Genomic DNA, 14,587 nt, shown 5'->3' with positions numbered 1-14,587 from the left:
TAATACGAAACTAGATGTCTAAGTTGCAATGGGGTTGATTTTGTGTTCAATATTTATAATTTTCTGGACATGTGCCTGGTACCCATCATCAATAGTAGAAAAGGAACAAGCTTTTAATCCCATTTCTCCATCAATTATCGCAACTTCGAAACCTATCTCATCTGATCGATGAGACTCCAGAAAATGCAAAAGAGAAAACGTTTCTATTGCACATTTCAAAGAATTTTTTTTTCAATTATAAAAACTAGAAAACAAATGAGGCCAAAAAATGGTGGATTGGATAGATAGGCAGCATACTTAGTTACATTTCTCTTTAAGATGGAAAGGCTGACTAAATACCCTACAATGCAGTATAGTGGCATTTAAAAGACAGTTCATTTGTCATAAACCTAGAATTTGAAGCTTTTATTTTGGTTCGCTTAGGAGACAAGCAAGTGGATTTAGCGAAGCTATCCATGATGAAGAACTAGGGTTGCACGCACGTTTTTTCATATTGGAATCTTACCTTGATATTCATAAACACTGATTTGTACAAAAGCTCAACACCATAATTTTAAGGTGAGAAAACCAAGGGAAAGAACACATAAGACCAATACAAAATAAATAGAACATTTTTTTTGTATAGAAATGTTGCTCATTTTGAGATCACCTCTGTAATCAAAGGCTAGGGTGCAGAGGCTTGCACACGATGGAGTGATGTCTGGCTACCTTCTATACAAATGTTGACAACTGTCATGTTCTCAATAGCTTTATTAGCTGCCTTGCCTCACTGAACCACCTTTCCTTTCACGGTGGGAAGATGAGTAGGATGGCTCATGCTTGCAGTGATTTTCGAGCTGCATTCTAGTAACTAAACTCTACGGGTTTCTTCGCAGTTTTCTATTGGTTTGTCCTTTCAGAGGCTAACATCAGTTTGACAACGCAGTCAAAAATCGCCTTGGAAAGTTTCTAGGAACACAAGTTACATGACATCCCTTGGTGTCACATGGTGTTCCCAGGAAAGACAGCCAATGTCGGTGGTGGAGTCACAGACTCTAGCAGTCGCAAGTGGAGCACAGCTTACAGCCCAAAGCTTTTGATGGAGAAATCCCAGAGGAAAAGACCATCCTTGACAAAAAAGTCATCAAAAAAGAGAGAAACTGAGGAAAAACCCCATCAGCTCTTGATTCTCTGCCTTTGAAGTTAAAGAACAAAAGAACTGACACCACTGGTGCCTAGGGTATTTAGGATGGACGTTGTACGTCATGTCCGGTAAAGTCAAACTGGCCAGTAAGTGGTGACTCATCATGGCTGAAAAACATTTCTAGATCCAATCAGACATATCTTTGGACATATAAAAATATGTAGGTGCAAAGATCCAAACGAAAAAGGGTTTATATAGTTCCAGAATCAGAACTGTTGGCTCCAGCCAATGGACTCAACTCAATTAATTTGCATTCAGAGAACTGTCCATAGGCGAGACTAGACTTACAAATTGCCTGCCCTCAGTGTGGTAGAGTAGGTGCAAAAAATAATGAGAGCTACACAAAGGTTCTGTGCAGTCAATGTAATACAGGAGTGTTTTCCTAACCTATAGTGGTAGTAAGGACACGCTGCTGTGTTGTGTGGGCTAGAGGAAAATGTCAATTGGATATTTTGCTTGATGTGAAATGGGGGGCACACAAACGCTGCTAAGAACGTGGTGTGTGCAATATCATTGTACCTGCAAATATACCTCATCTGTTGCCAAAACTTGTAACCCACTAATTATAGAAAGGTGACAGTAACCAGTAAAAAATAAATATTTCCATGACAATGCTTTGAGGACAGAGGTTTAAAAGGAGGGCCCAAAAGCCCGGTTGGGACAACATTTAGTTCTCAGGTGTGAGCAAGAACAGAACTATAGAGGATTGACCCCATCAGCCCTTCCGCGGAGGTTCAAATTATTCTATTCTTACTTTTTTATTTTTGGTGTTTTCTATAGCGCGAACATGACCCAAATATTTGGGTGTCAGAGTGCCTTACATTTCAATCACTTTTAAAATCCACAGAAATATAATTCTATAACGTCCAGACCATGTATACGTATTCCAGTAACATTTGCATGTGCTTACCTATATACACCACATAAAATGAAGAATAATAGAATCAGTAGATTATACTAAAGCATGTCATAACATAGTTACATTTAAGACAAGACAACTCTTGAGGACTTGGATATCTACATTGGTTATAGAACTGCAGGCCTAGTCAAATATCATTGTGGATTGGTCGAGGTATCTGACCATAGACAACATCGCTGTTGGTAGCCGAGGTACTATGGGTAACCCCTTCGCAGAAGGTAGCCATTAGAGCTCAAACAATGAAAGGGGATTGATTTAAGAAGAGAACAGATTCTTTATTCTGTTATTAGGAGTACGGTAGTCCAGCTCACAATAGCTTATTTGAACAGCTGATTGAAGATAATCTCCCGGATGCTTGAAAATTTCTCAAGAATTTGAGTAATCCCTGTTGAATGTTTATGTGAGAAATGTACCCATCAGTAAGGACATAGCCTCCTTTTGGAATCATGGAGCATCTGTGATTCTTCTAATATTCGGTGGGAACGAATTCCAGATCCTTGGTGCTGCTCCCGTGAACGCTCTATTTTATGTTCTTTTCTTACGGAAGAGTGCTGGTTTCAGTTAAAAAAAAAAAAAATCACCAGGTCCCCTTAATGGTCTACTGCTTCCAGATAGCGTAATTTTATGGGCTAGGTAATGTGGACTTTTGTGGTGTATTGCCTTGTGTATAATACACACAATTTTTAGCTCTATTCTTGCCACGCATGGTAGCCATTTGAGCGCTTTTAGATGTGGAGTGAAGTGGTCGAATTTTTTTGATCCTGTCATAAGTCTGGTAGCTGCATTGAGGCAGGCTTTCGGGGGAGCTGTTGAGATCTTAGAAAGCCCTGATAGAGTTGCGCATCCATACTCAATTCTTGATATTACCAACGCCTGGAATTCTTACATATAAAAACAAGTTCTCTACATCTTTAATATATACCTGCGGCCAAGTAATTATGTACTGATGTGTAAGCCAAGGTAGACTTATGGAGTATTAACAAACATTAAATTGTGGCTTGACCTAAAGCATTAACAGAGTCAAGGTTACATGCAATGCAACGATTCAGTAAGCAAGTTCACTTGGCACCACAGCGTGCCAGTGCAGCTGTGCGGTGTGCTGCTGTGAGGGTTAGCCCACACACCTCAGGCAATTAAAGGTACCCATATTTGAAGATTTCCAATGTTAAATTGGGAGGACGTGGCTTGAGTTGTACAATGTTGCCTCCTTGTAGGCCGAGCATAACAAAGTTAACTAGCTGCAGACTACAGTTTCAATTCTAAGTGCATCTTAAGTGCAACAACATTGGATCCAACACCGACTTCCTCACAAGACAATGCCTAAATGGGCTCAAGGAGATTGTTGTATAAATACAATTGGTTGACCTATCTAGAAAGGTGGTGTTCAGAAATTAATTAACAATATGATGTTATAAACATGGCACAGGTGGCCATCCTGAGGGCCACTTCTGGCCCAGGCTCCTCCTACCGTTGCTCCCCTCACCCTGTGTTCCATTAACTGGTCACCTTTAGAATGTGGCAATGCCACACAACATCACAAACAGAGCACCTCAGGACACCAGCTGCTATAGTGGAGTAGGATAGTTCTAAACTTGCCAAGGGTGCTGCACCAATTTTTAAAGTGTGTGCTTACCTTTGGTTGGAGGACCAAGCATTATCATTTTGTAGTGCATCAGTTAGTGAATCGTAGTTAGTCAATTTTATGTAATGGGAAAAGCGAGAAAAAAAAGCATTTTGGTTTCATTTTATTAGCAAAACACATTTAGTGCCCCATGTTCACAGCAAGCAAGACCACAAAATCCCCCAAATCTCCCATTTTTCCCTAGTATTTGGAAGCAATCATATGGGTCTCCCAGCGGGTTTATATACTTTAGAATTCCAGCCACAGGGCATGAAACCGATAAGATGCCACAAGGCACGGCAAAGTGCTTCTGGACTCGAAGTCTAAAGGAATGAAGAGTAAAACAGAGCGCTCCGACACAGAAATTCAGATCAGGAGCTTGGAGCACTCTGGGACCTCAGACTGTAATATAGAAGCTAAACTCTCCATCTTTTCCCTCTCTCTCTGATCCCTCAGCTGCATTCCCTCTTTTCCTCTCCTAGCTCTCTTTTTCCCTATAGCTGTACTTTTAGCTATCATATGAAAGGCTCTCAGAAAAGACATTTACGTATTCTTTTTAAATTGGCGAACAGAAGGGAAATGTAGAACACTTACGCAATTGAACAGTCTTTATTTTTCCAGAGTCAACCTTACTCGGTTGAATCAGGGGTGCAAAAGAGACGGCCAGGATTTTTTTTGTCTCCCAAGACGAGGTACCTGTGCGTGTTATCTTGGTCAGCTGGGTACAGAAAAAACAAGCAGAAGTCATAGGCATGCCCTAATCCAGGAAGACGTCTTTGCATAGTGAGGTCTACACAATCATGCAGCTCTGGATCCAGAGCAGTCCTCATTAGGTGAAACCCAAATGTGAAAACATGTTCATCATCATGCATTGTCACAACTGCAAAAAATCTATGAAAGGAAGACCAGCGAAGGGTTGAATAAAAGATTAAGTAGACACTGGAAAGCAAGAGGGGAAAACAGATGTAATAAATAAGCATGGGAAATATGAACGGAGGATGCATTTCAATACTTATTTTCTGTGAAAAGAACACTTTTAAAGGCAACATTTTAATCAGTCTCAGACAAATGCACAGCAAAAACCATCTTGCTGGTCCCACTGCCGCCAATGAGCGAAAGCAACATTAAAAAAATCATAATAATAGAAAAAAAACTGGAAGTGCATCACTGGGGGAGGGAGAAGTGGAGTAGACAAAATACTAACAAAGCAGTCTGGTTCTTTAAATATTCTTCTCGAAAAGTGAAAATATCCATAATGTTAATACCAGAAAAGAGCATGGCAGCGGGCCATAGATGACCGCACTTCCACGTGTTCAAATAAGGAGTAAGTATAAACAATTCAATTCATATCCGCTTGCACTCACTATAAGCACCTGCTGCCAAGGTGCGACCTGCGAAATGTGTTGGTTGTCGCTGATGTAACATTTGGGGTTCTGTTTTTAACAAGGACAATATAAAAATGAACTGAACATTCTGAAATTCGAATGGGACTATTTCATGTGAAAATATGGATTGTGGTGCACCTCTATTTGTATCACTATACCAATAATGTTAACCGCATCGCCGCGGCGGCTTTTCCCGCTGTGCGCGGCATTTTTAAAAAACCCGCGTAACGTGACAAAGCCAGCTCGTCATCCGCGCAGCGCAGGTAACGCCCATGACGAGCTGGCTTTGTCATTAGCGTCGAAGGGGTTAAGTAATTCTGGCCCAATTAAGAGAAGGCAAACTTTTGAAGTAAATTCACATACAGATAAACCACTAAAACATACTTTATTCCTATGCTAACAGGAAACACCATACCCTCCTAAAAGAACAGAACAGGATGTGATGGAGATTGAATCTCAAGGTATGCCTAGAGTGCTTGTGAGAACAGTTACTGGGCCTTCTTACAACAAAGGCGAAGTAACCATTCTTAAGTGTCAAACAGACATCAATGAGATTACAGGTACAAGGATACCGGTTTTACCCAAAACTTTTTACTAACTATAATTTGATCAAATGATCATAGTACAAAATGTGTTTACTAGCATTTGTGTCCCAAATATCTAAGCCAACTGATTGTATCAGTCGTACAAAAAAGAATACATATTCATAATAAATAACTTTGTAATTCAGTATAGGTAACACATTTTCAGAGATTAGCACAGGCCAGTGTATTGGGAAGGCAGACGGACAATCAACAGTCAATGAGACCCAAAACACATTTTTCTCCTGAATGCCATAAATGCCCGGCTTGTGAGAGCCTTTCACAGAAGAAATCTAATGAGTCTACATTTTATAAGAATAACTTACTTACCTTCGGTAACGTAGTATCTGGTAGAGGCATATGATAGTCGTAGATTCCTTACGTTAGAATTTCCACAAGGCGTCATTCTGGATCCAAAGATTTTTTGTCATCAGCACCCCTGCACATTGTTAGAGCATTGTTAGGTGTTGTTGGTCAGCTTCGTGTCCGTCGTGGGCGCCGGACTGACTTTGCAGGACCTATATAGACACCACACATGCCACTGATGTCAGTTCTTAGCACGGCTTTCCACGCCAGAGCCATGAGACACTGACCAATAGTGCATCAAAACAAGAGCCCTTTAGGGGAATCCCTATCCCTAGAAATAAGTTCGCAGAGCAGGGTGGATGGGTGGGGTGGTAAGGAATCTAAAAATATCATATGTCTCTACCAGAAACAATGGTACTGAAAGTAATAAACTTGTTCATCTGATAGATATCGTTAGTTGTAGATTCCTTTGCTTAGAATAGATAGCCCAGCAATACCATCCCCGGAGGAGGGTCTGCGAAGCAAGATCAAACTAGGAAGTCCTGGAGGACCGAACGAGCAAAGTAGCCATCCCTACAGACTTGGCTGTCCAGGCTGTAGTGTCTGGTGAACGTGTTCAAGGATGCCCATGTTGCTGTCTGACAGATATCTAGGAGCAGAACAATGCGTGCCAATGCAGTGGTTGCCGCTGTTGCTCTGGTGGAGTGAGCATGCAACCCTACAGGAGGTTCCTTCTTCACCGAAGCATAGCATATTTTAATGCAGAGGACAACCCATTTAGAGATGGTCCATTTTTGAACAGCCCAACCTTTCTTGGCACCCACATAGCGAATGAAGAGTTGATCATCTACCCGGAAGTCTTTAGTACCATCAAGATAAAAAGACAAACGCATGTTTTGGGTCCAGACGATGAAGTCTCTCCTCCTCCTTGGAGCGGGGACAGGTAAAAGGTGGGCAAAGTGATGGACTGTGCCACATGAAGGAACAAAGCTTAAGTTCGAAACACCACTTTATCCAGATGGACAGACATATAAGGAGGCTTGGAAGAGAGAGCCTGGAGCTTGCCAACTCTGCGAGAAGAGGTGATAGCAATTTCAAAACCAGTTTTGAGAGTCAGCAGCCTGAGAGGACAATTATGGAGGGGCTTGAAGGGAGCACACATAAGAAAGGTTAAAAACAAATGTAAGTCCCATTGGAGCATTATTAAATGAAAAAGAGGAAACAGATGAGTAAGGCCCTTAAAGAACCTAATAACAATGGGAGGCTTGAATACAGAAGGCTGATCTGGAAGGCATAGAAAGGCAAAGATAGCTGCAAGATAACCTTTAGGAGTGCCCAAAGCAGAGCCCTGCTGGGCCAAAGAAAGATGTACAAGAGAACCTCTGAAAGAGTCAAGTCAAGTCATGGAATTTGTATAGCGCACTACATACCCAGAGGGTTTCAAGGCGCTTAGGAAGGAGAGGAGGGTTACCTGTCAAATATCCATGTTTTAAGTTGCTTTCTGAATGCTAGGTGGTTCTGGGTAAGGCGAAGGCACGCGGGGAGTGAGTTCCATGTTTTGGCAGCCAGGTAAGAAAAGGATCTGCCTCCCATGGTGGTCTTGTTGATGCGAGGTACAGTGGCGAGGGCTTGGCTGGAAGAACGTAGTTGGCGGGGGGGTGTAGAAGGACAGTCGTGAGTTGAGGCAATCTGGTCCGATGTCGTAGAGTGATTTGTGTGCGTGGGTAAGCAGACGGAAAGTGATCCTCTTATTGACGGGTAGCCAGTGGAGGTCTTTAAGGTGACCGGAGATGTGTTCGTTGCGTGGGATGTCTAATATGAGCCTGGCTGAGGCGTTTTGGATTCGTTGGAGCTTCTTCTGGAGTTTTGCGGTAGTACCTGCGTAGAGGGTGTTTCCGTAGTCCAGTCGGCTCGTGACCAGAGCGTGGGTGACTGTTTTCCTCGTTTCGGAGGGGATCCAGCGAAATGTTTTCCTGAGCATGCGAAGAATGTTGAAGCAAGAAGAGGAAACGGCGCTGACTTGTCTGTTCATTGAGAGTGAAGAATCCAGGATGACGCCTAGGTTTCGTGCGTGGTCTGTCGGGATGGGTGCTTTTCCGAGGGCTTCTGGCCACCAGGAGTCGTCCCAAGCAGAGGGGGATGTACCTAAGATGAGGACTTCTGTTTTGTCCGAGTTCAGTTTCAGGCGGCTTTGTTTCATCCATTCGGCAACTTCTTTCATTCCTTCGTGTAGGTTAGTTTTGGCGGTGCTGGGGTCATTGGTGAGGGAGAGGATCAGTTGAGTGTCGTCCGCGTAAGAGATGATGTTGAGGTTGTGTTGGCGTGCGATGGCCGCGAGGGGGCTCATGTATACGTTGAAGAGGGTGGGACTGAGTGAGGATCCTTGTGGTACGCCGCAGATGACTTCAGAGGCCTCGGACTTGAATGGAGGAAGGCGGACTCTCTGGGTTCTTCCGGTGAGGAATGAGGTGATCCATTCAAGTGCTTTTCCTTGGATTCCAATGTTATTGAGGCGTTGTAAAAGGGTGCTGTGGCAGACTGTGTCGAATGCTGCAGAGAGGTCAAGGAGGATGAGGGCGACTGTGTCTCCATTGTCCAGTAGAGTTCGAATGTCGTCTGTTGCTGCGATGAGGGCGGTCTCAGTGCTGTGTTTTGCTCGGAAGCCAGATTGTGAGGGGTCGAGGGATTTGTTGGCTTCGAGGAAGGCGGCGAGCTGGTTGTTGACAGCCTTTTCGATGACTTTGGCCGGGAATGGAAGAAGCGAGATGGGGCGGTAATTTTTGAGTTCGGTGGGGTCTGCTGTTGGTTTTTTCAGGAGGGCGGTGAGTTCAGCGTGTTTCCAGTCTTCCGGGAAGGTGGCGGAGTTGAGGGAGCAGTTGATGACGTCTCGGAGGTGTGGTGCTATGACGGAGTCCGCTTTGTTGAATATGTGGTGAGGACATGGGTCTGTGGGGGATCCTGAGTGGATGGAATTCATCAGCCGGATGGTGTCCTCAGTGGAGATTGGGTTCCAGTTGTTAAGGGTGTTCACGGGGGGAAGATGAACAGCAAATGGTAGGGTGGGTTGGTTTCTGGGTTGGTTGTCAAAGCTGTTGTGGATGTCTGCGATCTTGTTGTGGAAAAATGAGGCTAGGGAGTCGCAGAGGGCTTGAGATGGGGTGATGTCGTTGGAGTTGGCAGAGGGATTGGAAAATTCCTTGACGATGTTGAAAAGTTCCTTGCTGTTGTGGGCGTTGTTGTCAATTCGATCTTTGAATGCTGTTTTCTTGGCTTTTCGGATCAGTTGGTGGTGAGTGCGGGTGGCGCTTTTGAAGGCGTCCTTGGTGCTGGTGGTTGGGTCTTTTTTCCAAGCCTTTTCAAGGGAACGGCAGAGTTTCTTGGACTTCTTGAGATCATCGTTGAACCATGAGGCCTTCTTGCTGCCAGGTTTGCTTTGACGTTTTTTCAGTGGTGCCAAGGTGTCGGCGGTGTTGGATAACCATAGGGTGAGGTTGGCGGCGGCTTCGTTGGTGTCAGAAGATAGGGCTGGGGGGTTTCGAAGGAGCGATGCGGAGATTTGGTCCGTGGTGATTTTGTTCCAGTTTCTTTGCAGGGTAGGTTGGAGGTGGATGTTGGGTTTTGGTTTGTTGTAGGTGAAGTGGACGCAGCTGTGGCCAGTCCAGAGGAGGTCCGTGGTGTGGCTGAAGGAGACATGGTTGCTGGAGGTGAAGATTGGGTCGAGTGTGTGACCTGCGATGTGGGTGGGGGAAGTGACCAGTTGTTTAAGTCCGAGGTTGGCGAGGTTGTCCAGCAGGGTGGCGGTGTTGCGGTCGTTGCTCTTTTCAAGGTGAAAGTTGAGGTCTCCCAGAAGGATGTAGTTCAACGGCCTTTGCTGTGCACCACGCCACAAATTTGTTCCATCTACAGGGGTATTCCGTTTTAGTGGAGGGACGCCTGACAGACAAGATAACGTCACCGACTTAGGGCAGAAAATAAAAAGCTGTCAACTGCTGCTGCTTAATCTATATGCAAGGAGGTGGAGGCTGGACAGGTTTGGGTGAAGGACCGTCCACCGCTGCTGCAATAGAAGATCCCCCCGAAGGGGCAGTCTGATCGGAGGATCAATGGCCATGCTCAGAAGGTCGGCATACCGGACTCTTCGTGGCCAATACGGAGCCACAAGAATGACTTGATCCTGGTTGCGCTTGATATCTTGAGCACTCTGGGCAGATGTGGTATTGGCGGAAAGGGGCAAAGGAGGCCGAAGCTCCACTTGTGAGGAAAAGCGTCGCAGAGCGAGTGCTGCCTTTGAAAATCCAACACACAATAATGCTGAAATTGCACGTTCTCTTCGGATGCAAACAGATCTAACCAAGACTGTAACCACTGCTGAAAGAGACCTTGCGCCACCTCCGGATGAGTTTGTCCGCTCTGGCGTTCAGAGAACCCGCAAGTGTTGAACAACAAGGTTATGTCCTGATGTTCCAGCCATGTCCAGAGGTGGAAAGCATCCTGACACAGGTCCACAACTCCACCCCACCCGGTTTGTTGCAGTACCATTTGGCGGTGGTGTGGTCAGTGAACACCTGCACCGCTTTCCCCTTGAGAGAGGGAAGGAATGCCTTCAGTGCCAGTCTGATCGCATGGAGCTCCAAAAGGTTGATATGCAGACCGGACTCCTCTGGAGACCAGACGCCTCTAATCTCTACCTCTCCCAGATGGCCGCCCCATCCCAGGAGTGATGCATCTGTCACCACTGTTCGATCTGGTTGATGAAGGGAGAAGGATCTGCCTCTGACCCAGTCTTGGTTCTTTGGCAACCACTGCAGTTGGTGAGCAGTTCTCTCCGAGATCTTGATGTAGGCGGAAAGGTTACCCTGATGCTGCACCCCCTGGAACTTCACGTCCCACTGCAGAGCCTGAATATGCCACCTGGCATGATCCACAAGCAAGATGCAGGAGGCCGTGAGGCACAGCAGCCTCAGAGTCATTCTCACTGAAATCCAGGATAGAGGCTGAAACATGGATATCATAGCCCGAATATCAGGACAAGCTGCTCGGGAGAATAGGCCCAAAACTGCAGGGTCCAGAACTGCCCCGATGAAAGGGAGCGTCTGACAGGGAGTCAGGTGTGACTTCAGCATGTTAATAGTGAACCCCAGCGAGTGCAGGAGGTCCGCTGTAGTCTGGAGGTGTGAGACGACAGCCTGGGGTGAGCCTGCCTTCGACAGCCAGTCGACTAGATAGGGGAAGACTGGTACCCCTGATCTGCGCACGTGAGCCGTTACTACTGCCAACACTTTTGTGAACACCCGAGGAGCACTGTTAAGGGCCAAAGATGAGCACAGTACACTGAAAGTGCTAGTGGCCCACCATGAACCGCAAGTTACGTCTGTAGGCAGGCAGGACTGGAATATGAAAATAAGCGGCCTGCAAGTCCAAGGCTACCATCCAGTCTTCATGGTCGAGGGCAGAAAGAATGCGCCAAAGTGAGCATCTTGAACTTCTCCTTACAGAGGAAGAAGTTGAGGCTCCTTAGGTCTAAGATAGGACACAGACATTTGTCATTCTTGGGCACCAAAAAGTAGCAGAAATAACTACATCCTACTTCTGGCACAGGGACCCTCTCCATAGCCCCCTAGGCCATGAGAGCCACAACTTCCTCGGAGGGAAGAGCCAAATGATCCTCAGACATTCGGTTGAAAGAGGGTAATATGGCGGGAGGGGTTGTTTCGAAGCTGAAGGAGTAGCCCCTCCATTTTGCAAAACTCATCTGTCCAACGTGATGGATTGCCAGTGGAGGAGATCCCCTGACCCGCTAGAAAGCAGAGTCCGAGATCCGCAGCCACACAGAGGCTGGCCAGCTTGCATGACTCAGTGGCTGGGCTGGACAGGACGTGGCTGGGGAACCCTTCCGTAGCCACGAAAGGAAGACTGAAGTGGCCGGGAGGAATTTGGCTGCATCTTTCCCGTCTACAACTGCTTGAGGAAGAACGTTCGGGGCCTCCTCCTGACACCGAGGTACCACCTGCGCAGCCTATCCCAGATAGTATGGAAGTATCAGCCCAAGAGGCAAGCGGTATTCACCGACTGCAATGCCAAGCTGGAGGAAGAAAACATCCTCTTCCCAAGGTGGTCCAGCTTCTTGAATTCCCTATCTGGAGGAGCAAAAGGGAATGTGCCCTTTGAAGCTGAGGCTTGGATGACCAAGTTGTCAAAGGAGGGATGTTGGGTCAGGGCCACTGGGTTGCCCTGAGCAAGGCCTATCCATAGGAGCCCCTGTGCTGGGCTTGGACTAAGTCCCCAGAAGGACATCATTGAGGGCCGCATTGAACAGCAAAAAGGGATCCGAAAATGGAAGCTGCAGAATGAAGCACCTAAGTCAGGAGGTTAGTCCTGACTGCCACCCTAGGGAGCTTGAGGCAGAGAAATTCGGCTGCCCTCCTCATCACCACAACATAGGAAGCACCCTCTACCGTAGCCACAGTAGAGGGAAAAGCAAGCTAGTGTCAGGGAAATTGTCCAGACCACAAGCATCACCTAGAGAATGCCAGTCCGGTTCTTCAAGCTGGTCAGTTAAGGGTTCAGCTGTCCCTCCCAGTCCTTTCCCTAATCTTCTGGCCCGAAATGAATGCCAGGAATGAACGCAGGGACAAGTGTCACCTCCGGCGTCGGAACCGATGCCGATCAGTCAGCGCTGGGAGCGCTGTCGCCAGGATCGACGTTGGGGAAAGTGGAGTGAGATCAAACAGCGTCTATCCGGATCCCAAAGCGGATCCAAGGAGGCCCTCTGGATTTGGGCTGAAGCCGCTGGCATCAAAGGCCTAGGGTCCCCAACCGACTCCGCCAGGCCCGAAGGTGCACCAGCGGAGCCGCCCTGCTCAAAAAATGAGGTACAGAGCCTCATAACATTTCTGAATTTGGGCAGGAGATGCTCCAGCTCCCGGAAAGGCGGGGGAGGCGTGGAGTAGTCTCAGCAGGAGTCTCCGGGGGCAGAGCTCTTTAGCGACGATGCTCGGAGTCCCACATCGGCCTATGGATGGGGCGATGTCGAAGAATGCCTGTGCTTTTTTGACTTCTTGTGTTTGCCTGACTTCCATGACCTCCCTGATAACTTTGAGTGCGACGAGTAGTATGGGCTCCGCGCCCGTCCTCAAGACCTTCCCCTCGAATGAGAGCAGGAGCGACACGGAGCGGAGAGCCGGCCTGCCAGCAGATTTTAGGACTGCTCCCACAAAGCCTTCGGGTTCATAGCCCGGCAATCAGACCACGACTTCAGGTCGTGGTTGCGCTCCAGACACCAGATTCTAAGGTAAGGAATCTACAACTAACAATCTCTATCAGATAGTGATTTACATAGGACACTCACTTCATTAACGTCTACAGCTCACAAAATACAGTTGGATATAAACATTCCACTGTCTGCACCAGTGTCACACCTTCTTATTTTGTTTAGTACCAACAGTACCAAGTGATGGCCCATCACTAGGCAAAGCAACCAGTTATCGTTATAGGTCTACAGCACTCATGCTGGACAAATACCATGCCCCCAACAAGCCGTGCCATGAGAGCATGCAAGAGGTGCAACATGGAGACTTTGAAACCGACTGTTCCTGGGAAGGAGGAAAGCATGGCCATAGGGGGTAACACATACATACAACTTGTGACACCAAATGTAGAATAAAAAAAATCAATCTGCATTCTGACCTTTTCTTCAAGCGGCATGACAAGAATCCCCCCAACCTTCAGGAGGTTCTTCATGTAGTCTTCATGATCTTTCTGGACACCAGCACCACAGTAAATTCGATCATAGAGGCAGCAGTCTGAGGAGATGTCCAGGCAATTACCTGCCACAAATGTGGGCTCACAAAACTCAAATCTGGAAAACAATGGGATAAGGAGAATCTCTGCAATAAGCAGTACAAGATTCTTGTCAACAATATCAGCACCAGATTAAGGTTAGCTTGGAGAAAGGTCACTCAGCTACTTCATTCGACACAGTGTGACACATCATCTTGCTTGCACGAACTGAAAATGTGTGACGGTCAATGGGCTGGCCCTCAACTAAATAAAATCTCACAGAGGCAGCCAATCAATCATGATCTCTCCCTTAAGGTCAAAACCTTAAGAGCTAAACTATTGAGTGCTACAGGGATCATTGCACTCAATGTTATTTAATGTCTACATGGCCCCTTTAGCCACAGTTGTTCAGTCCTGTGACCTTAGGGTGGTTTTGTACGCTGATGTTCTTATTGACAAAAAGAAAAATCCTGCCATTTCTCACAAAGCCTTTAAGCTATACCTTACTGTGGTTGCTCAATGGATAAAAAACCAGTTTGAAACAAAACTCTGATAGAACCTAGATGTTGATATACTTTGGTCCTCAACTCATCTGGTTGCCTGATTGGTGGCCTAATGTTATGTGAGGTTATATTTCTAAAGCGCAACAGTTACCTGAAGGGGTCCTGTCACTGGCTGCAACCCTCTGAGCACAGATTATTATGGAGATACTACATGTTAAAAAGGCAGGTTTTTAGGCCCTTTCTAAATGCCAGGAGGTCGGTGGCAGTTCTAAGATGGAAGGGAAGTTTGTTACAGGCCCTAGCGGCACAA

The 14,587-nt window shown here is 46.4% G+C and overlaps 1 protein-coding gene across 2 annotated transcripts in view; it reads right to left on the bottom strand.

The window, feature by feature from the left end:
* The window catches only part of PCMTD2 (protein-L-isoaspartate (D-aspartate) O-methyltransferase domain containing 2), a 90,940-nt gene that overhangs the window by 18,723 nt on the left and 57,630 nt on the right, over positions 1-14,587 (bottom strand). For both annotated transcript variants that reach the window (XM_086932800.1, XM_086932801.1), the window contains 2 exons: positions 13,682-13,853; positions 4,318-4,441 (listed from right to left, as the gene is read on the bottom strand). In XM_086932800.1, coding sequence (XP_086788926.1) covers positions 4,318-4,441; positions 13,682-13,853 — 296 coding nt within the window. The remainder of the gene's footprint in view (positions 1-4,317; positions 4,442-13,681; positions 13,854-14,587) is intronic.

This window comes from Lissotriton vulgaris, chromosome 7 (genome assembly GCF_964263255.1).
Source record: "Lissotriton vulgaris chromosome 7, aLisVul1.2, whole genome shotgun sequence".
Lineage (NCBI taxonomy): Eukaryota > Metazoa > Chordata > Amphibia > Caudata > Salamandridae > Lissotriton > Lissotriton vulgaris.
This window is presented reverse-complemented; position numbering and strand designations above follow the sequence as displayed.